Below are 22,986 nucleotides of genomic sequence, written 5' to 3' on the forward strand. Positions count from 1 at the left end.
CCCACTGTCCTTTCCTCCCTCTCCGGCAGGAACAGCTGCCTGCTCTGAAAGCGCACTCTCGGCAGAAGGTGCTTCAGTCTGCGCTGGAATTGCGGCCGTAAGCCATCTTCTGCTCTCCTGAAGCCACGACAGCTGCCCGTCTCCTGCAAGCGGAGCCCTTCCCGGTAATCCCTTGGAGGCGACGTTCCCGAGGCTCCCACAACATACAGATCAGCCGCGACTCATCCTCCTGCTCTGCTGAACGGCGCCAAGGGCAGGGTTTGGGTGCAGAAAGCCTGGAAGTTTCTCTACTGAAGGAGCAAAAGCAGGGACTGACCTCGTCCGAGCGGCGGGGCAGCATCCACAAGAGGAAACGGCAGTCGCGTTTCGGCTTGCTCCACCCCGACGGCAGGCAAAAAGCGACTGTGGGTGAGATTTGCTGTTCCCACTCCATGACCATCACCATGTTCCACACCTGCAAGCACCGAAGACAAATGGAAACCCTCTGCCGCATCTCCGGCCCATTCACAAGTTCTCCAGAAACTCAGGCACCCGAGTCATTCATAGGAATCTCGGCAAGTTCCTCTCCCACAGGGATGCTGACTTGACGATTCTCACCAAAAACACACCCAGCCTGACAGAGCACCACCGCATCCGCCGAGTAGGCGGTGCAAGACACAGGTGTTTAATACCATAAAGATTGAGAAGCGATGGAAGATTCTGCGCGGAGCCCATCCTCAGCCCTCCAGCCGAGACGCGCCCTTTAGCTGCCCGATCTCCCGTAGCAGACTCGCCCTGTCAGATCTCCCCCCCCGCCAGTGCGTGCGTGGGCAGGGATACGGGGAGAAAGCAGGATTTTGAGAATACAAAGCAAAGAGCCAGGCTCGGAGTCACCACACCCTTTTTTATACAGTAATTTGATGCAGCAAGAGAGAAAAAAAAAAAAAAAAAAAAAAAAAGAAGAGATGCTGACAAGCACCAGCTCCCACCCAGCAAGGCAGAGACTCCCCTAACTCACAGTGCTTTTGTTGTTCCTATGTTTAATGGAAATGCACACAAAAAATTCATTAAAAAATAGACAGTAACGTCAAGTAACATTGGTGCCAAATGCCGCCCAACTGGCTCGTCGCAGACGTAGCTAATATAGCTCATGCACACACCACCCACAAGCACGTCCCAGGGCTCCTCCATGCCCACACCGGCCCCTCCTGGCTCACCAGGACGAAGGCCAAGCGTAGAGAGGCCAATGCCAGCCTGCTTTCACCTGCTGAGTGAATTTTGCCTCCACGTGGGGGGAAAAACCCCCAAAATTATCTTAAATGAAACTCTGGAATGGCCTTCAGTCAACACCCCCCCGCTAATAACGTGAAAGGAGAAATGCAGCTATTACACATCTGCTTGCCGAAGCTGCCCTAGGTTTTAGAAGAAAGAAATTCCACTTTCCAAAGCTCTAGGATCCGAAATCCCTGGTAGCAAAAATTTATTTTCATGACTGAAGACAAGGAGAAATTTATAAACGTATTCTAGCAACCAACCAATAAAACAGTAAATATTCCATTCCTGTGACTTATATGAACAGCCGGGAGCAAAACATCCAAAATGGCTCTGCCAAGTGCAACTACGACAACCAGGAGTACGAGACCATGTGCACATCACCTGTCCTTGCTTCTTCCCAACCCCGCGCGCGCCAGGGAAGTCTCTTTTGCAGGTCCGCAGTGTATCCAGACATCCTCCGAGTGACTAGTGTCCAACGTTAAAAGGAGAAAAAATAAAGCAGCACACTCATTTCAAAGCCCAACAAAGACACCAACATTGTTAGATTCTCCTAAAAATAAGTAGTTCCAATTCATTTTTTCTCCCCCCAAAGACCGTGTGCCTCGGCCAACATTCAGCGCATGAGCAGGCTGTGCTTTGGTCCATCCACTCTCTCCAGCTTCTCAAAGTGTTTTCTGGCATTGCGGATGTTGATCAGCGTAGCCGCAGAAGCTAGGACGGAAAAGGCACAGGGGAGATAAAAAAAAAAAAAACAACAAACCAACACAGTTAAAAGGGGTGCGAGTAACCAAGTCCTCGGAAGTTAAGTGCTGCATAAAAGCAACATCCCCGTCAGCAAACTCTCTTATTTCAACCCCACGGCTCCCTAGCTGTGCACAATTTATCGCTGGAAGGTCTGGGCTGTTCACTGATCCCAGGGCGGCACCACGGAAGAGTCAGAGCGAGCTACAGTTCGCTCCCGGGGATAACTGCACAGGTCACCACTGCGCAGGTCACCGCAGCAGCTCACTGGCTGCTCCTCGAGCACAACAATACCGCAGCCGGTAATTCCGTCACGGGGTTTGCACAGGTTTTCCCTAATTCAGTAAGCCATTCGAGAAGAGGAGGAGAGGAAGCATCAACACTGCCAGCCCTAAGGCCGTCCTGGACAGTGTCTCTTAAGCACCTCAAATCCTAACAGGAGCAGTTTCAATCAGAGCTGTGTAAACAGTTAAATAGTCGCGCTGCGCCCGTGAGGGCCGGCGCTGCTGGCTGCAGTTTCTTCTTTAAGATAAATAGATGCTACTATAATTAGAGTCCTTGCCCACCGCGACAGTTCGGGCAGCAAGAGCAAAAACTCAAGTACGATCCATCTCTCCTTCCTCTCCAAAAATCACTGGGGCTGCCAGACCAGAACGGCCCAAAATAGGTTATTAGACACGACCTGCTAAATCGGGTCACATCTGCTATCGTGGTTCCCCACCGCCGCTACGATCCTCCGCTCGACAGGAACAAGCGGCTCGGCTGTCAAAGGCGCACGTCGCTTGCCTTCTCCAAAGTCAGTCACTTTTTAGCCACCTTCCCCACCCTCTGCTCGGCCAGGGCAAAGCAGCAGCACAGTAGATCCCCCTCTCTCTCATTTAATTACAATCAGTTTTACTGCTTTGCCTGGTGTTTGCATTTTCCAAGAGAAACACAGTTTAAACCAGACTCATTCAGCTTTTTGTTCCCGGAAACAAAACCGGGCCAGAGGCTTATCTTTGCTTCGACTTACGTATTGAAGGGTCCGACATAACCACCATCACGTACGTATTTGATGTAAAGATGTCAATGAAAGCAGCAAAGTTAGAGTTCCTGACCTCCATGCTCTGGAAAGAAGCTGCCAGCTTACTAAGAGGGGAGGGAAAAAAAAGAAAGGAAAAAAAAAAAGTAAATGAACTATTATTGTAACATTGCTCAAACAGCTTTTGCGCCCCCACAGCCAACATCCCGTTATTTGAGTTGTTGGTAACAAAGAAGTGTCCGAGTCCTCAACTTGGCAAGCAACAGCAGGTGCAACTACGAGTTTGGTTGGGTTTTTGTTTTGTTTTTTTTTTTTTTAAAGAAAAAACTCTTTAGCTTTAGGCTAAATGACAACAATATGAAATGATTTGCGCATTGGATGGTGAAGGTAACTCAAGATCACAGAATCATAGAATCGTTTAGGCTGGAAAAGACCTTTAAGATCACCCAGTCCAACCAAGATAGACAACCCCACTGATTATCTGAGACTGCTGTGCCCAAGCAGTCAACGTCACTTGCCCCACGGATGTAACAGCTCAGTCATTCAGGAGGACAGTTGGACACTCCGTGCCTAACCAGGAGAAATAAGTATAAAACTGAAATAGCTGGAGACAGCTCTGCATAAACCACGCAGCCACCTCTCCATCCTATCCAGGCTCCAAACGCTCGCAGATATCGCCAACAGACTGCGGAACCTGGGGGCTGTTCAAAAGCCAAGCTACTCCAAAGCAAGCTTTCCACTTTTCCATTCCAAATATCGATAAATAACGTCGGCAAGCCTCTTCCTCCCAAACCCGCACTGTGGTACAGGGTCTGAAGCAAAGCTCTCCATCTGACTTTCCGCAGCGCTGTTGACCGTCCCTAATTTATCAGCTCAGTCCTGGAGCTTCCCTACCTTGCCCAGGAGAACGAGGCCTAGAAGAAAATGGTTGTTTCAGAGCAAACCTCCTTCAGCCATCAGCAAAAGGGGAAGTTACAAAAGATAACAATTAACTCCGTTGTGTTTTAAGCATGGTACAATTTAACTATGGCATCTCAGCTTGCCGAGGAGTCACAGAACTCGCATTAATTTGGAGAGCCTTCGTGCTTCCGGATGAAGCCGAAATACATGCTGAGGTATCTTCCCCACCTAACGATTAAACCCGCTCACCTGCAACTTAGCTTGAATTGTTTAATAATGTTGCTGATTTTCTCAAATCTGTGGACATCCCGCTGTTCTTTGCATTGATAGTGAGAAATGACCTGGAAGGCAGGGAGAGAGAGAGAATGCGGAGTTAGTTAGTAATTTATTTCAGCGCGGGTTTCTTAGGCTCAACAGCAATTACGGGAAACGCGCGGTGACCAGGACAGGGATCCCCTTTGCCTTTTGCTGGTTGAGTCTGGGAAACTCTTTGCGCTAATACCTGTGGTGGGTTCACGGTAAAACAAGACTCGGTAATACAATCGCCAGGAAGCCTTTCACAAGCCCAGATGCAAGCACGTATGATATGCGAGAGACACTATTGTCCATTTGAGGTCTGAATACTCCAACTTGGCAGCAATTGATTGATTCAAAGAACAAGAAAGCGCAAGGAGAGGAAAAAAAAAATGCAAGACCATCACCTCAGGTAGGAGGAACAGACACTTGACAAATGCTGGAATGGCTTTTCCTTCCTCAGCCTATCGTGCTGCAGATTCTCAAGGACTGAACCTGAGAAGTTTCCCGTTCTGCAACACGTAGGATGCACAAGCACTGCTCTTCAAAGCCCAAGCAAGCCGATCCTCCCTAAGCAAAGCAGAACAAAGGCAGCTGGTTTCCTAGGGAGTTCTCTCTCCATCAGTTAACTGAGTCAGACCAAGACCGTGCTAAGCCGCCTGCATTCACATGGGTTCCCCTCCTCTTCCTCCCACGTAGCGATCCAGCAGCCATGTGCAGACCTTAGCGCCCGGCTGCAAAGCTTTCAGAGGATCACAAGTTTTCAGGAACCCCTGCAGCGTGATTCCACAGCCGCCTCTCCCTGACCATCTTCACAAGGCTGGCAGCCTACAGACCTTTACTCCTCAGCCAAACAAGCTAACGGGCTGAGAACTGCATTTACTGCATAAGGGGAATGGCACACAGTCAAATAGTTACATCATCTTTCTTCCCACAGCAAACCAAAAAGGAGCGTTTTAAAAAAAAAACTTGTGTGCTTTAAGCTCTTGAGAATCATGAAACCAACTGCTACTGGAAGCGTCAGACGCCCTTGCGCAAGGATGTTAAACTTTTTCACATTTAACGGGCTTGCAAGAACTAAGTTTTGGGGTTGGTTTTTCTTTTTCCCCCATGAGCACCTGAAGAGGATCATCATGTACTTCCTACTTTTTAAACCTGCCCAATTATTCATACAAGTACAGGTTTAGCCAGATTCAAGGATCACATTCATACCGAAGCCTTCACTGTATGCAAGTTCGTTCCTTAGCTTTCCACATAGGTTTTTCTGTTACTGTGATTTGAATACAATTTCAGAGTAAGATTTCGCTTCAGGGGAAAGGAGTCCTGAGGGAAGTTTAAATATATGAAAAAAGTGAGAAGAAAGCGTCTTTTAAAAGAGAAACCATTACACTGAAAGTAAGCATAGAATTTTTGTAGCAAAGATTATTCTTTTTCAGTAAAAAAAAAAAAAAATACTTATAACAAAAGTACTGTTACATACCACCAAGGTGGAACTATGTATTATCTACAAAAGGTCAAAAAGCAGAACTGGCCAGAAATGGCAGGTGTCTACTTCTGGCAGTTTAAGTAGCAAGAAAAGTAACGGCTCCTTTTCCACATTCCCTCTGTCATTGCAAAAATCAGACATTTGGTCATCAAGGAGAGCACTCAAAAAATTTCAAAACCATTCCTTCAGGTCAGCAAGAGTTTTGGTGCAAAGTCTGAAGAGACCAATCCAGAAACCGAGAGTATGGATGGACAAGCAGCCGTGGTGGTTCTAACCAACGTATTTTACCTTGCAGAGACAACGGATTGGAAGCACAGTTACCACGCAGCTGGGAACTTGGACAGCTATTGCAATCCAATCGCTCGTGATCCTCTATCCATACTCCGGGTTTGTAGAGCATCAGACCAAAAAAACCAAGAAACGCACACCAAAAAGCAATCAAGACCAGTTAAAATGCCAGGCCAGGAGGAACTGAAAAGGCTTCTCTCAGACTAAAGAAGGTTCTTGCCCTGTGCAGAAAGGAATTCTGAAAAAAGTCCCGTGGCTGACAACAGAATGGGGATATGAAACCCTCTCATAGCTTGGGAGAGGAAACACCCTCAGCTCAGCTGCTAAAAGTGGAAATTTTGGGAAGGTCCCGTGAGCCGTGGAGGCCCGTCAGCTACTTTCAGTATCACGAGGCCTGGATCAATGCATTCTGCCCTCTGGCACTGGCACCTCTCTTTGGGCTACCGCCACAACAGCGCTTTCCGTCCAGGGAACTCCGTCCTAGGCTGGGCAGAGGAACCCGAAGGGCAGAGCTGCTGTATTCACCAGGAAAGTGGCTCTCTCAAACAGAAGCACTTCATCTGCCTCGATGATCTGAGCAAAGTTCCTCAGGTTCATTTCCAGCTGCTGGACATTGGGGATCAGCTGATAGACTATACTGGACCAAGCCTGTCAACAAAGAAAGACACAACATAAGGGCTGCATTAGCACTGCTCTGCCTCATCCTCTTGTTACGCGACATGCTCAAAACCCGATTATTTGCAGTTCTGGGTGGTGATAGCTTAGGCAAGACTGAGAAGCTTCTCCCACCTCCGCGTCCAGGTATCTCTACCACAGCGGAGACTACCAGTGGTACCCCAGACCCGAGTAAACTCTTCACTAGGTCAAGTCCTTCTCCGCGTCAGTCACAGAAAAACCAGAGTACTACTAAACAGGCTTAAATCATCCTAATTTTAAGCTAGCAATGCTTCTATCTACCGCTCCCAGATAAACCCCCTCAAGTTTTCAGAGGTTTTTTGGGGTTTTTTTTAAGCTTGAGCAAGGTCAATGTGCAGATGGATACTTGGCAGCTTGTCACAGATCCCAACAGAAAGCTCTAATCTAGCCCAGCGAGTCGGGAACCAGCCCAGAAGGGACCGGGGATGCGGTGACAGGCATCTGTCCTCATTCAGACTCAGGTCCTCTATGCTCAGCTCCACCTCACTGCCGACCTACTGACCCAGGTTTGTGTCAGCACCTGACCACACACTCCCCCCCAAGCAGTCAGGGTGGTAAATAGGAGACAGAAATATCCAAGCAGCTGGTATTTACCAAACGCTCCTACCACCCCACCCGCCAAACGCAAAGTTAAAAGCCCGAGCCAAGGGCACGGGCTCTGAAGAAGGCCAACAGCATCCTGGCTTCTATCAGGAATAGTGTGGCCAGCAGGAGCAGGGGGGTGATTGTCCCCCTGTACCAGGCATGGGTGAGGCTGCACCTGGAATACCGTGTCCAGTTTTGGGTCCCTCAATACAAGAAAGACATTGAGGTGCTGGAGCGTGTCCAGAGAAGGGCAACGGAGCTGGGGCAGGGTCTGGAGCACAGGGCTGATGGGGAGCGGCTGGGGGAGCTGGGGGTGTTCAGCCTGGAGAAGAGGAGGCTGAGGGGAGACCTGATCGCTCTGCAGCTCCTGGCAGGAGGGGGCAGGGAGGGGGTGTTGGGCTCTTCTCCCATGTAGTTAGTGATAAGACAAGAGGAAACAGGCTCAAGCTGAGCCAGGGGAGGTTTAGGTTGGAAATTAGGAAAAATTTCTTCATGGAAAGGGCGGTCAAGCATTGGAACAGGCTGCCCAGAGAGGTGGGGGAGTCACCATCCCTGGAAGTGTTCAAAAAATGGGTAGATGTGGCACCTGGGGACATGGTTCAGTCTAGTCTACCCTTGACTGGTTTAGTGTGGACTTGGTAGTGTAGGTTAATGGTTGGACTGGATGATCTTAAAGGTCTTTTCCAACCTAAACAATTCTATGATTCTAAGAGCTCTGGCAAGGCTGTGCCAAGAACAGCACAGGTCTGCCTCTGTGTAAGCCGCTCAGACAGAGTCAGCAGCGTAACTGATGAACGTCAGGGGTGCCTGTGGGAAGACAGGGCGTGCCACTGCTTAGGAAGGCTGATTCCTAGAGGGAGCTGGGTGTGTGCTTTGTGCAGAGTGATGTCTGGTGTACGGCACTGCACCAGCCTCAACCGAACCCGTCGCAGACCGAAGGCAGGGGAATTCGCTACGGCTTTGGATGGATTTGCCCAGGATGGTGAAATCTGCCATCCCAAGCCCCACTGAGGTCAAGAGAATGAGCCAAACGGTCCTCACCTTCAGACGAGCAACCCAGCCGCTACGCTACCGCCACTGCTTCTCAGCATTAGCCGGCAATTATAACGATCATTTGCTATCAGCGCAGCCCAGGTAGCACTCACCACTCCCACACCTGGAAGACCTCTGACACTGCAGTCAAGACTGACTGCTAGCAAAAAAAACCCCAAAAAACAACAACCACCCATCCCCTCCCAAAAGCAAGGCAAATTCCCAGAAGGGTACGTGCTCGTGTTTTAACAGCGCTGAGGAGAAACACAGCAAACAATTCCGTGCTGGATAAACATGACTAAAAGATGCAGAAGCTCTTTCTAAAGTAGCCAGGCAAAGTGTTTAAGCAGTTTTAACATAACTGACACCATGACTCCAACATGTGGAGGGGTTTTACTTTTTCTAATTAAAACCAGGTTGCTCTGATGCCGTTTACAACAGCTAACCTCCAGAAGCAGTTGCTGCAGAACTGAAAAAGGGCCAGTCACTAACAAACCAGGAGCAACTAACCACTCGCCTTCCTCATGCTCGTTTTCAAGTGAGAGGGGGGGAAGCCAGATATGGAGAAGAACCATACAAACCTTGTAAAGCGTTTCATCCCAGATGGAAGTTCTAAAACAAACACATTCCAAGGGACGGGAAAGGCGCTTCAAGTCTTCTTCACGCTCTTTAAAAATCTGGGAAATAATAAAAAAAAGATTAGCAGTCGAGCGTCAATATTTCTGCCTTTGGCGTGGTTGCTGTATTGCATTTACAGCACACATTTCAAACAAATCTCGAGTACCTACAGCACTGGAGAAAAGACAACAGCAGAGGACGCTGGCCAGGACAGGCTGGCAGAAACCCCTTCCACCAGAACAGCAGGGAGAAGAGACCCTGGCTGTCTCACAACAGATCTGACTGGGACCCAAAGCTGAACTAACTACGGGTGTTGTGGAGTGGGAATGGAAGCGGACACACATGAGCGTCTCTGAAGATCTCAGTTTTGACAAGTCCCTGGTCACAGGCAAAAAGCTCCGTCACTGAGAACAAGACAGGAAGAAAGCACTCGAGGTTCATCAATATGAGCAGCTCAGAGGTGTGTACTTACGCAGTCTTCTCTTCTCACATCATACTCTGCCCTTAGAAGTTACGGTTGCAAAAAAAGGGGAGCAGCGGAACAGCAAAGACCAGAGAGCCTTAGAATCACAGAATGCTTTGGGTGGGAAGGGACCTTTAGAGCCCACCCAGCCCAACCCCTGCAGTGACAGGGACAGCTTTAACCAGCCCAGGGTGCTCAGAGCCCCGTCCAACCTGGCCTGGGATGTTTCCAGGGATGGGGCATCCACCGCCTCTCTGGGCAACCTGTGCCAGTGCTTCACCACCCTCACTGTAAAAAATTTCTTCCTTATATTCAGTCTAAACCTATTCTTCTTTCCATTACTCCTTGTCCTGTCAGGTCAGGCCTTGCTAAAAAGATTGTCCCCATCCTTCCTATAGGCCCCCTTTCAGCACTGAAAGGCTGCAATAAGGTCTCCCCGCAGCCTTCTCTTCTCCAGGCTGAACAACCCCAACTCTCTCAGCCTGGCCCTGTAGCAGAGGGGCTCCAGCCTCGTGCCAGGCTCCTACAGAACTGCTAACAAAGCAGCAGGACAGCCAGCAACGTGCCTCTGCAGGGGAAGGCACGACGACCACCTTCACCTCAGCTTACTCTTTTTAGGAACATGACAGAACATTAACCGATCCCCACAAAATTCTGCACAGGCCAACACTTACCATTTGGGTCCAGGGATACCAAAGGCTTTGGTAAGATTTACAGAGATAGCAATTTGGCCCAGTATTTGCACGTTCTTCTGAACAGCAGATACCTTAAAACAGATCTTGATGGGTGTGCCATGATACACATTGAAAGCATATCTGAAGCAAGGCTGCTATTCTGTCTACCCTTCACTTCAGGGGCTCACCAGAGTCTGCACAACTAGGTAAAACCAGCATTTGTCCACTAGTCCCAAAACAAACCCAGACAGGACACCATCAAAAAGAGACTCATCCTGCAGTCTGGACGGAAGGCAGGTGGAAGTGAGGAAAAGCTCCTTGAATCAACCCTATGAACAAGCTCTCTACTTCTGCACCGAGCTGGAGGGCAGAACTAAAACTGGAAGAGGAGGATCACCACTCTCAGGCAGCACGAATGATCTAAAGCCAACCTGCTACATGGAAGAAGTCTGTCTGTGCAGGAAGGTCAGGGTGTGGTTTCAGCCACAGGACCTCACATGGCCTCCTTTTGCAGCTGCCCAGGCACATACTCACCAGGAATCAGAAGAAAGTTTAGTAAGACACCTTACTTCAGACAAAAGCCAACAGCCTAAAGGGGCCTCCAAACCTGCTGCAAGCCAGGGAGTGGCCAAGCAGCCAGGGTTGTACTTGTCTAACCCACAAAGCTAATTTTTCATTTGGTATCCGGAGTTGGTTGCTTTTCAGTCCAAGCTGAAAAATCAAGGTTGGTAGGAACTCATCATCTTCCAATCTCCCTGCAACCTTTCAAAAGCTCCAAAAAGAACATGAAACACCCAACGCCTCCAAAAGGATGATCCCCAGCCTTTGCAGTATGCCTCTCGGGGCAGAGGAGTGCGTAAGAGGTGATCTCTGGGCAGGCAGGCCAAACTGACAGAAAGCAGAATCAACCGATAGAAACCACCTTCCCAGAAACTGTGAAAGTTTCAACTCTTTTGGGTTTGGTTTTTTTTTTTTCGTTATGCTTTAGAACAGAGGCTATGCTGGACTGAAAGCAACAGCTAAAGAGAAAGCAACCATCACTGTCACCACCACCATCCTCAAAGCCACCCAAACAATGAGCAGCAAGTTTAAGATTGCTGGGCTTCAGTTCTACCTTCCCTTCAGTTCTACCTCCCTTCTGGAGCCAAGGTCTGCTGAAAGTACTAGAATCAGTGCTATGAAAGAAAAGGCTTAGAGTAGTTGTCACTAAAAATCATTAGTTCTGTTCTCTGCTAGATAATATGCAAGAGATAGCGATGACATACAATTTAGAAAAGGCAGAAAAAGCTGAGAGGGCTTTGACAATTCCTAATATCCGAGAAACCCTTCTAGAAACAGTGCTGATGGGGCTGTATCTGAAGTATGAAATCGCAACGCATTAGCAGAGTCAAAAGACGCTCTACTTGAAAGCATTTCTATGGCAACTATCAGCTTCTCACCAAATCCCGCTGATCCTCCTGCACCAAGTCCATCTTGTGCACAAGACAAAAGATCTTTGCATCAGGAGAGTTCTGAAGAATTGCCTCCAAGCATGACTGGTAGTAGTGCATGTCCTTCTCCAGTTCACGGCTCTCTACATCAAAGACATAGATGAGGACTTCTACGTTGCGGAAGATGTTGTCCCGCTGACTGGTGAAGTAGTTCTCCATAAAGGTGTCCTGCCTGAGAAGGAGCAGAGCAACAAAGCAAGGAGACTCCCATTAGAGCAGCCAGGTCTTGCTTAGCGTTGCCAGGAAAGGTGCTACATGTAAAATGTCTCCTGCTAGAAAGGCGAGGTTCGCATTTTGAGCTCGAGACCCCATCACAGGAGCCTAGACAAGAGCCCCACGGGTGGCTAAATTCCCCATGACCAAAGGCTCCCTAAGCATTTCCAACGGAGCCAAGTGGGATGCTCCTGAGGCGTCTGCTTGCCAGTCTCACGGGAAGCTGAAGCTTCCCTCACGTCACAGCTGGCTGCTCAGCGTCCCGCGCAAACGGAGCTATGCTGCTTCTGGACCCAGACTGGCTTTTAGACCCTTGCGTATAAAAAAGCCACAGCAGCAGAAGCTAAAATGTAACCCAAACCATCAGTGTAGCCTCTTATTACAAGCTTTCAATCTCCTTTAACTTTTGCTGAAGATGGCTCAGACAACACAGGAGGACACGAGAGCTGACGAAGCTTAGCCAAGTCGGACAGCTCTGCTGAGGCTCTGCCAGTGGGAGAGCGCTCTTCAAAACGCTGCTTCCAGGAGCCACGGGATCACTGTCAACCTGCAGCATCGCTTCCCAGCACGCACCCCACTTGGGTCAAGCCAGTGATAAGCAATTCTGAAACCAGCCGTCACCTCCCACCACCTCAGGAGAGAGTCCAGGTGAGGGGCTCAGGCTTTTGGCCAGCAAGGGAAGGGTGGACCTATGCGCTGCTCCTTTTACGTACGGGTAACTCAAGAGATGGTGTGATCCTGCCAACCTCTTCCACCCACCTCCACGCACAAGCCTGAGACGTGGCACTTTCCAGGGTTGTCTCACCGGTCTTACAGCGCATGCCCAACGCTTGTTCTACGCCCTTCATTCACAAGCAGCACGCTCATCCCTCCGGAGCAGGAGGGCCTCTGCTTTGTGACGTCCCCAGCCTTATTCCCCAAAGCTAACCCCGCAACGGTTTCAAAAGCAAAAGAATAAACAGTACCTACCCTCCGCAGTCCCAGAGGTTCAATACCAGGTTTCCTAGAAATCTAACATGGGAGTGCTCCACGTCAACTGGAAAGAGACAACAGGAGTTTACCCACTGTACCACACACCCAAGATCAGAGCCACCTCCTCGGGCAGCCAAAAATGCCGTTCGTCACAACACAGCCCACAATTTGTAAAATCCCATCTAAACAACATCGCTGTACGTAAACCTGTAGTTGAAGGCACTATGGAAAAAAGACAGTTCCCAGAGCCATTCAAGCCTTCCTACTCTCCACCCAGGACACTATTCTCCCAGAAGCACAGCAGGTGGTTCCCCTTCAACAACATGTTCTCTGAACTTTGTGATATTTTAAGAGTGACATTAGTTCCAGCGTACTCTGCGAGGCCTTAAGCAAGCCTTAAAAATAAAGCGGTAACACAAAGAACGTAAACATTATGAACAGGCCAAATTTATGGCAAAGAGGAAACGTGCACCAACCCGCAACGTTAAGTCCTCACAGGCGCTTCCCAGCTAGGAGCGTTAGATCCTGACAATTCATACCCCTGTTTCGGAGGAATCACTTATTGCTTTTTCAGATCAGTGGTTTTTGGAGGGGGAAAAAAAAAGAAAAAGGAGGCAGAAGACACTAATTAAGCCTGGTGCATCATCCTGCCAAAACCACAGGCGCATAGCGAGATCACCGCGTCTCCAGCTGCGCTAGCGATCCGGAAAGCTTCACCAACACGGAGGACCATGAGGAGGCTCTGAGCACTCCTCCAACAATAGGTGTGGCAGCAGCAAAGGCTGCCTCCTGATCAAAAAAAGAGAGTTAAGGATAAAAGTTCGACAATAAAGCAGCAAAACTGAAGCCAGCGCTGCCTTCCCTTTCACTCCAGCTTCCCACCTGCCCTCAGCTGAACTCAGGAGCGAAGCTCCCTGTGAGGTGTGGCAGCTGGGAGGATGAGCAGGCACCCACCTACTCCAGAGCTGGGGAGAGGCAGGGATTGCTGGAGGGAACGGCCTCGCCCCTTTAATGAAGGGGGTTTGAGCCCTGAGAATTTGCAGTTCAAACGAGAGATGTCTTACTTGTGGCACCCAGGCGCCGTGTGTCCCTGGCGATGTAGTTTGCAAAGATAATGGACCTCATGCTGGTCTTCCCAGACCCACTTTTACCCATCAGCAGCACCTGGGGAAGAAAAATAAATAATAATAAAAAAAAAGAAACGAAGAAAGAGTTGGCTACCACAGAGCACCAGGTCCTTCACAGCTCCCTCGGGGTTAACAACTTCCTGCCAAAGCCACCACAACCCAGGACCCCGTACTTCAGATGCGAATGCATCAGGAGAGAGGGGCAAGGAAGCCTGGGAAAGCAGGAGACAGGCGACCTTACCTCCTCGCTACCCATGGCCACTGAATCACGGTCAGGCTGAAAACCTTCCCGTCCCGTTCGCATTCTTGAACCGTGCCCCCCACCCTCTCGGGAATCTCTGCCCTTCCAGGCACCCCATTCCCGGCTGCCTGCACCCCAGAAGGAAGCGCAGCCGGCCCCCGGCCACCGAACCCCCTTCTCCCAACACGCGTTGGCAGAGGACTCGTGGAGTTCACACCCAGCGCCCAGGGAAGAGCGGAGGCTGCTCCCAAAGCTGCCGCAGCCTCCGCCAGCCCCAGCCCCTGGCACCCGCACGCTTCCCAAACGCACTGGCACCACAGGTGAAGGCTCGACGTTTTTGATGACAGCAAAGGACTTTGCCAAGACAAAAGAACAGTTTTATCTCAAGCCTTGAAGACCAGGATGGAAATAATCCCTTGCCCGCTCAGCACTGGAGTTCTCCACCCATTACATCTCTCCTGATCTCGCTCTTTTCCTTCTCCTAAGGTGATTTGTTTTCTCTTCCCTGACAGAAGTGAAATACAAGTTACATTTCAAGTTTCAGGTGTCCGAAGACCAGCAAAAAGTTAAAAGCAGATGGGACAGCCCAGTTCAAGTGCACCAGGCTACCGTGTAGGGCAGACACTTGACTCCAGAGTCCTGTTTGCAGATCATCGGGCCAAAGGAGAGGTAGCGCCTCTGGTAGCCAAAAACTAGGGGATGATTTGGGGGGAAGGGGGGAAGAGGGGAGACAGCCACACAGGGCAAGACTCTACACTGTGATCTAAAAATAACAATTAAAAAACCCCCAACGGTGACAGCCAACACAGACTTGCTCTCAAAAAACAGCTGTTAAACAAGTTCCAGTTACAAAGTCAAACTCAGCCTTTGGCAACGGCTCTGAAAAAAAATAATCTATCATCAAGGATAGGTTTAACGAGAGCGCAAGCGGCCGGAGCCCGCCTGCCCAGCCCGCACCAGTGCCAAACGCCAGCTGGGAAGGCGCTCGCTCGACTCCCGGCCTCGCTGGGCGACTGCACGGCGACAGCTGCCAAACTCTCGGGGCAAAACAGGGGAGGCAGAATCGCACCGTCCTGTTTGCACGAGTCACCCTCCCGAGAGCGACTGCAACGCTTCGCAGGCTGGTGAGCGCCCTTTCCAAAAAGAAGCTGACCGCACGCCTCGACGATTCCGCACCGAGGACTTTTCCTCGTGAGAGGCAGGCTGGTCAGGTCAGACCGACCAGCTTTTCTGGAGCAAACCCCCAGAACGCTACGCTGTCTTCTCCCCTGAGCTACACACAGAGCAGAAAGAGAGAACATCGACATCTCTTATTTCAGACCACCTGCAGAAAAAGCAGATGCAGAAACTCAATACGGCTCCGAGGCACAGCCCCAGTCAGCCTATAGGCAAACCCAATTCCCAAGTTTTAGACTGCGGAGGCTTTTTGAAGGGGTCAGACGCCCGCACGTAGGGCCAGGCAGGAAACCCAATCTTAGCACACCGCGGAAAGACAGCCGTATATTCTCTACACAACCGCTTCAACGGCTTTGGAATACACCCCGCCCCGCTTCTCAGAAAAAGCGCTTCTCCTTCCCTGTGTGTTAAGTTTCATCCTCCCAGGAGCCCTCAGCGAATTACGGGCTCCCCACGGAAGTTTCTGTAAGGCATCAGAAGGGTGTCCCCACGGGCCACCGAAGCGGGTTACAGCATATCCTCTTCCCTCACGCCGCGGGAGGTACGCGGCGAGCGGAGGGTTTTGCAACACGTACCAGAACCACGCTGCAGTTATCGTGGACGGCCCGGCGGCGAGCCTGCCCTACCGCTCCTGCCAGCGAGCCGGCTCGAGCACGGTTTTAATTTCTAGCGCTTTAAGGAAAGGCTGCGTCTGCTGACTTCCAAGAGGCTTAAGAGGCACCTGACAGCCCAAGAGCACACAGAGGTACAGGTGCAAACGCGTAACGCCATTAGCAAATGCAGACGGGGAAGGAAAACGCAGCCGCAAAGGATTCTCGGCGCTTACCTTTTTCTTCATGGCTGTGCTTGGCATCACCCACCTACAGAGAGAAGACCACCTTCTTACACCGCTCTGCTTTCCTCAGTCACAGGCTTCGCTTCCACATCCCAATCCCACCCACAGAAGCACCGTGCGAAAGGGGAAGCGCTCCCCTACCGACACAATCCCCCCCAGCCCCCGCCTCAGCAGGCGCTTGACAGCTTCTGCACGGGGAAACTTGAGCACAAGCCCCCGGCTGTCTGCGAGCCCTCCCCGCGCCCCTGACGACCGACGCTCCCGCAACTACGCGCCCGAAAGAGGCCTAAGCAGGATAAACGCGGCCGGCGCTGGAAGGCAGCGGGAGAGACCCGCAGGGCCGCCCGCACCGCCCGGCTCCCCCCGCCCGCCGCAGCCCCTTCCCCGCGGGATGCTCCGCAGCCCGCACCGAGCGACCACGGCCGCGGCGTCCCCGCTCCCCGCCACCTGCGGCCCCCCCCGGCCCCGCTCCCCGCCGCCTGCCCCCGGCCCCACGGGCCCGACAGCGGCCGCGCCCCCCCGCCGCCCTCCGCTCTCCCCCGGCCCGGCCAGCGCCGCCGGGCCCCGCCGCCCCCCGCTACCTCCAGCCGCGACAGGCGCCTCCCGGGCCGGCTCGGCAGTACCCGCGGGCGGCGGCGGGGGTGCCTGCCGGCCTGCCCCGCCGGAGCTCAGCGGGACCGAGCGCCCCCCGCTCCGGGGTAGGCCTCAAAGCCGCGGCCTCGCCTGAGCCGGCCGCGCCGCCGGGCTCTGCCCCGCTCCCGCCGCGGCGCCCGGGACCCCCCGCCCCCCCCCCGCGGCGCTCACGAGACCCAGCGCTCGGCAGCCGCCGCCGGTCACGTGAGCGCGCGCCCCGCCCCCTCCCGCGCGCCCCGTGCTCCCCCCCCCCCCCCGTCATGTGATGCGGCGCCGCCAACGGCGAGGCGGGCGGGGCGAGGGAAGCGCCGGCCGCCATCTTAGGTGTGGGCAGCGCCTTTCTGGCAGGAGGGGCATTATGGCGGCGGCCGGGGGCGGCCGGGAGCGAGCGGGGGGCCCCGCGGGTACGTGCGGGGCGGCCCAGCGGGGCCCGCGGGGGCCTCGGGCCGGGCTGAGCGGCAGGAGGGTGCGGGCAGGCAGGGCTGTCAGGCGGCCGGAGGGACTTGTATTCAGCGCCTCCCATATGGTCTAGCGGTTAGGATTCCTGGTTTTCACCCAGGCGGCCCGGGTTCGACTCCCGGTATGGGAAGTATCGCTTTTCCTTTTTTCTTTTTTTCTCTGCCTTTGCCTTTCTCTTCACGGAAAGAGTGGTCAAGCGTTGGAACAGGCTGCCCAGAGAGGTGGGGGAGTCACCAGCCCTGGAGGGGTTCAAAAAACGGGCAGAGGTGGCACTGGGGACATGGTTTAGTGGGCATGGGGGTGTTGGGCTGATGGTTGGGCTGATGATCTCAGAGGGCCTTTCCAACCTTAGTGATTGCTAATTTTTACTTTCATTAAAAATAATGCAGCCACCACGCCAGGAAACATGAAATTATTCCTCTCCCCTTAACTGGTTCAGTGGCGGCCTTGGCAGTGTTAGGTTAATGGTTGGACTGGATGATCTTAAAGGGCTTTTCCAACCTAAACAATTCTATGATTCTATGATTTTTTCCCTGCCCAGGAGGGGGAAGCGCCACGTTTTTGCACTTTCTGCGCCCAAATTCCTTGGTCCCAGGAGCCTCCTGAAGCTGTAGGAAGCGCTCAGCCACTGCAAGCCCCGTCTCCCGCCTGAGTTTAAAACATTCAAGTAAACTGGAGGAGAGAGTACCTAACACGGAGTTACTTACATTTTTATCTAATGCGGGCAAGAAAACCACTGCTTGTGTCCCACAGCGTGTTTTAAACCACCCTGTTGTCTGAGGTAAATAGTATTGTACTGCAACTGTAGCAGCGAAAATCTGCTACAGATATACACACTTAAAACCACATACATATACATAATATATATATAAAAATGAGCGTGTAGAATTAGTAATTTACAAAGGGAAATCCCTTAACAAAGCCAGGTATGTGCACCAAGTTTTGCGTTAACGTGCACATGCTCCGACAGAAGGCACGCGGCGTGGGCAATGGCATGCTACCACAGGGCTTCACCACCAAAACCCGCCCCGGTTCAGGCGGCGAGGGCAGGGCAGCCCTCGGCCAGCTTCGCTGGGGTGCCAGAGGTGCCGGCTTCGGCAGGGCTGCGGGAGGCCCCGGAGCTGCTGCTGCTGCCACAAAGCCGGAGCCTCGGCACTTCACGTCCCCCCCTCAGAGCCACAGCACCTCACGTACCCCCTCAGAGCCTCATCACCTCACGTACCCCCTCAGAGCCTCGGCACCTCACGTACCCCTCAGAGCCTCGGCACCTCACGTATCCCCTCAGAGCCTCGGCACCTCACGTACCCCTCAGAGCCTCATCACCTCACGTACCCCCTCAGAGCCTCATCAACTCACGTACCCCCTCAGAGCCTCATCACCTCACGTACCCCTCAGAGCCTCATCACCTCACGTACCCCTCAGAGCCTCGGCACCTCACGTACCCCCTCAGAGCCTCATCACCTCACGTACCCCCTCAGAGCCTCATCACCTCACGTACCCCTCAGAGCCTCATCACCTCACGTACCCCTCAGAGCCTCGGCACCTCACGTACCCCCTCAGAGCCTCATCACCTCACGTACCCCCTCAGAGCCTCGGCACCTCACGTACCCCCTCAGAGCCTCGGCACCTCACGTCCCCCTCAGAGCCACAGCACCTCACGTACCCCCTCAGAGCCTCATCACCTCACGTACCCCCCTCAGAGCCTCGGCACCTCACGTACCCCTCAGAGCCTCATCACCTCACGTACCCCCTCAGAGCCTCGGCACCTCACGTCCCCCTCAGAGCCTCGGCACCTCACGTACCCCCCTCAGAGCCTCATCACCTCACGTACCCCCTCAGAGCCTCGGCACCTCACGTACCCCTCAGAGCCTCATCACCTCACGTACCCCCTCAGAGCCTCATCACCTCACGTACCCCCTCAGAGCCTCATCACCTCACGTACCCCTCAGAGCCTCGGCACCTCACGTACCCCCTCAGAGCCTCATCACCTCACGTACCCCTCAGAGCCTCGGCACCTCACGTACCCCCTCAGAGCCTCACCACCTCACGTACCCCCTCAGAGCCTCATCACCTCACGTACCCCCTCAGAGCCTCGGCACCTCACGTACCCCCTCAGAGCCTCGGCACCTCACGTACCCCTCAGAGCTGCGGGCGGGGCTGCGGGCGGGAGATGGGCGGGGCTTCAGGAGGGGCGGTGGGCGGGGCTGCCGGCCAGAGGTGGGCGGGGCTGCGAACGCCACGCCCCGAGTGCCGCTCTGCGCATGCGCGCCGGGCGCCGCCCCTATATAAGCGCGGCGGGCGGCGGACTCGGCCTCAGAGAGGCCGCGGGGGCCGGTGGGGACGGGCGGGAGCTGCTGGCGCTGCCCGGCCCCTCTCAGCCGTGCCCGCCCGCGTCTCCCCGCCGTTGTGGCTGTATGGTGCGGTTCGGGGGCTGGGTTTCGGCGCTGCCGGCTCTCAGGTTGGAGGGGTCAGTGGCTGAGGGCTGCTGCCAGCCTTGCAGGAGGAGCCGTGGCGGTCAGTGTGTCCTGGGGGGGACGCCAGACCCCCTCAGCTGGGCGGGTGCCCGAGGGGAGCTGGGGGCTGCGTGCGGGTGGAGGTCGCCTGGGGCTGCCCGGTGGGATGGACGGGGCAGGGGGGTGTCCCGGCACTGCCTGCCTGCAGCCCCACGGGGGGTGGGTTTCTGTGCCCCCTCTTGAGGGTTGTGGAGAGCGCGTGGGTGCGATGGTAGGTGCTGCCCAGGGAATGTCTGTAAACACGGAAAGTTCCTGCTGTTGGTTTTGTTGCTACTTAAGTGGCAGTGAAGAATCATACAGGGTTATAGATACACAATGGAGCTGCCTGTCCTCAGTAATAAGCAGTAAGCAACGCTGAAAACAGCAGCTAAATGTCTAAGCTATGAAGGACTAAAGACTGCAGGCACTGACTAAATTTTGTCGTGTTACCCGCCTCTGTCTATGAATGGGGAACAGTCACAGACAACACTTCTGAGAAATACAGAACCAAGAAATGAAGGGTGTCACTCTGTGGCCTGTGTTACTCACGATCAGCCTTAGTTACACAAGAGCGAGTACAAACACGGTGGTTCTGTAGGCTCGGGATGGATGAGAGTGAAGATGGGGGTCAATTTTGCTTTAGGTCAACACAGGTTGAGTAGCCTGATCAGGACACAAGTGCAAACCCCTCTGTGCCCCCATAAAAGCTGACAGAGGGTCTGACTGTTAACAAACCAAAGCACGGTCCTGTAATCGTAGTCAATGTTTGAGTTTCCTTGTCAAGCTTGCAGTTTCTGCAATGCACCTGCCTTACTCCCGCATGCTATTCAAATAGCAACATGTGCTGTGCTGATGCTTTGTACGAATTTAATTAAAATTGACTAGTTGGTAACTTCTTAAGAAGCAAAGCAGAATTGCTGCCCCAAAGATAATCAGTAATGGCATCTGCTCTCAAGTCCAAAATACTGCGTTTTGAAGTGATTTAAAAGGAGCTCTAAAATCAGAGCTGTCAGATGAAGAGGCAAGCTGACTCTAGGAAGGTAGAGATGTACAAATTAATTGGGCTGGGCTTCTGGGTGCTGTAAGCTGAACAAAACTTGGAAACCAGCTTGGCCGGAGCTTCAGCACTTCAGGAGTTCTCTCCTCACATGGGAGAGGAAGATGATAGGAATTTACCTTGAGTAACTTGGGACAGCACCTGTAACAAATGTCTCATTCACTGTCTCTGCAGCAAACAGGATACAGAGAACTAAAAACAGACCAGAGAGAGCTGGCAGAGCAGTCTGAAGTTCTGAGGGGCAAGAATGCCTGCAGCACCTCAAAGGATGAATCTTTCAACCAGGAGGAGACTGGTTAACCAGGAGAGGTGCAGTCTGTTCCAGTCTCTTGTCTTGGATGTCTTCAGGGATTGTTGCTGCTAGATTAAATAACTCTGTTTAAAAGCCTACATTAGACAATCCTATAAAATAGGATATATATATAAAAATACTATTTTTGAAAATAATAGGTAAAAATTATCTAGCTTATTCCTCATGAGCTGAAGCTTTTACATCAAGATTTGATGCTCTGAAAAAAAAAAAGGGAAGGGGAAAAATGTTGTCTTGCATCAAAAATAGAATCTGTGATCTTTGCCAAGAATTGACTTCTGTCTTTAAAATTTATGCAGGACTGGATCTCTGAATACTTGAGAGTACCAGAAAGGGGAGGCATAGAATAGGTTGGGTTTTTCTCTCCAGGTACTGAAACTTCAATTTTCCCCAAACAGGCACATCTGCAGGAAGCCCTCCACCAATGCCGTGCTGTAGCTCTACTGTCCCGTTTGCCCAGAAGTCTGTAGCCAGGCTGAAGAAGCTGCCCCGGCTGAAGAACAGGCTGCTGAAAAGGATGGTTCAAATGCAAAAGGAACCCAATCCCAGAATCAAGATAATTCTTTTAAGATCTCAAAACAGTAAAGGTAGCAGCTCAAAGGGGTGAGTGTGTGACACATCTTAAGAGAAAGAAAGTATTTCAGCCTACTGGGACAAACACAGTATCAAGACTATTTAGTGTACGATCTCCCAGGAGGACTCTGTGCTCTCTAGGGAAGGTCAGTGCCAGTCCTCTTCCTCCTGCCCCGAGATACCTGGAACTCTTTGGCTATTTACTGCTCTCACGTGCCTCCTCGTGACAGTACATCAGCCTTAGATGTACGTTCCCAGCACTGTTCCATATTGACTTGGGAAGGTGTTTCCTTTCTTTTGTAAATAAAGGAAAGGTGGTTCCTGGTAAGAATGTCTGAGTCACATGCAATGAGAATGGTCTTTCTAGACCACAGTATGAAGAACTGGGGTCACTGCACATTCCCTGTAGCACAACCGAACGAACGTGAGCAGTCACTTCCTTAGATGAAAGAACAGATTGCCTTCTGCTTGGGAAATGCCTTTCTCAGGAGGCATGGGGCTCCCGGCAGCACCCAACAGCTAAGGCTGTTCTCTACATGGCTCACAAAGCCATCGCTCCAGCAGGTTCCCGCACAAGAGCAGAAGTGCGGGCTCCGCGGCGTTTGCTCACCTATGTGTGGAAACAGATAACGTTGGTACAGAAAACCAGTTCCAGAGAACTGGAGAAAAGAATATGCAGCTACAACATCAGGGTGCAGAGGGGAAAGACAGGGCTGACTGATTGTCGGAAAGACAATCTGTGCTGGCAGGCTAAAGGCGCATGTCCTTATGGTTTTAAAAGCTCCAGCAGCAGTAGCTGCAGCTGGTCTGAGCTGGATGAACCCTGTAGGGAAGATGGCAGCAGATACATTGTTGGGAAGAAAAGTGCACTGCTGCTAAATCAGTGAATGCAGCAGGGAGGGCAGGTGAGGCAGAAACCAATCCCTTTATAATCAGGGAGGATTTCCACACACATGCAGTGCAGGGAGTTTAGCCGGTAAATGAAGACTAGTTTTCTTGGATGCTGGATAAAAAGTGCCCACACAGCAGATGAAAATAATTTCCAAAGATGGTAAATGACAGCTGAAAAGACCAGTTTCTCAGACAGACAACACCCAACTACCCCATGCTTATCGCAGAATTGTTGAGGGACCTTGAGACCGTGTAGTCTACCTGCCCTGCTCACAGCACGGTCACCTGCAGCAGGTTGTCCAGGCTGTGTCCAGTTGGGTTTTGAGTATCTCCAAGGATGCTCCACAACCTCTCTGGGCATCCTGTTGCAGTGCTGGATCACCCTCACTATGATTTTTTTTTTGAAGTGGCAATTTCTGTATTTCAGTTTGTGTCTGCTACTTTTTGTTTTACTAGGTGCTGCTC

The 22,986-nt window shown here is 52.2% G+C and overlaps 1 protein-coding gene, 1 long non-coding RNA gene and 1 other non-coding gene across 3 annotated transcripts; 2 read left to right on the forward strand and 1 right to left on the reverse strand.

The window, feature by feature from the left end:
- Positions 1-917: 917 nt before the first annotated feature.
- Positions 918-16,716, reverse strand: LOC104027012 (ras-related GTP-binding protein A). Its single transcript, XM_075720858.1, has 10 exons — positions 16,688-16,716; positions 16,098-16,131; positions 13,792-13,891; positions 12,725-12,791; positions 11,492-11,714; positions 8,879-8,974; positions 6,510-6,632; positions 4,166-4,257; positions 3,008-3,123; positions 918-1,965 (listed from the first exon to the last, which is right to left on the reverse strand). Exons 2-10 carry the CDS (start codon positions 16,122-16,124, stop codon positions 1,868-1,870), a joined length of 942 nt encoding a protein of 313 aa, XP_075576973.1. The 5' UTR covers positions 16,125-16,131; positions 16,688-16,716; the 3' UTR covers positions 918-1,867.
- A 540-nt stretch (positions 16,717-17,256) lies between these two features.
- TRNAE-UUC (transfer RNA glutamic acid (anticodon UUC)) lies at positions 17,257-17,328 on the forward strand. The gene has a single exon. It is a non-coding gene; the product is annotated as a tRNA-Glu (tRNA).
- Positions 17,329-19,580: 2,252 nt separating this feature from the next.
- LOC142594831 (uncharacterized) lies at positions 19,581-21,710 on the forward strand. Its single transcript, XR_012831605.1, has 3 exons — positions 19,581-19,656; positions 20,922-21,056; positions 21,456-21,710. It is a non-coding gene; the product is annotated as an uncharacterized LOC142594831 (long non-coding RNA).
- The last annotated feature ends 1,276 nt before the right edge of the window (positions 21,711-22,986 follow it).

Source organism: Pelecanus crispus, chromosome 13 (genome assembly GCF_030463565.1).
Source record: "Pelecanus crispus isolate bPelCri1 chromosome 13, bPelCri1.pri, whole genome shotgun sequence".
NCBI lineage: Eukaryota > Metazoa > Chordata > Aves > Pelecaniformes > Pelecanidae > Pelecanus > Pelecanus crispus.

What these genes read in the sequence shown, in the direction of transcription:
- LOC104027012 (XM_075720858.1), bottom strand. Translation starts at nt 16,124, where the DNA reads ATGCCAAGCACAGCCATGAAGAAAAAG. An exon ending in AGGAGGATCAGCGGGATTTG is followed by an intron (nt 8,975 to 11,491) that starts GTGAGAAGCTGA and finishes ATTATTTCCCAG; the next exon opens with ATTTTTAAAGAGCGTGAAGA. An exon ending in GGGATGAAACGCTTTACAAG is followed by an intron (nt 6,633 to 8,878) that starts GTTTGTATGGTT and finishes CTTTGTTGACAG; the next exon opens with GCTTGGTCCAGTATAGTCTA.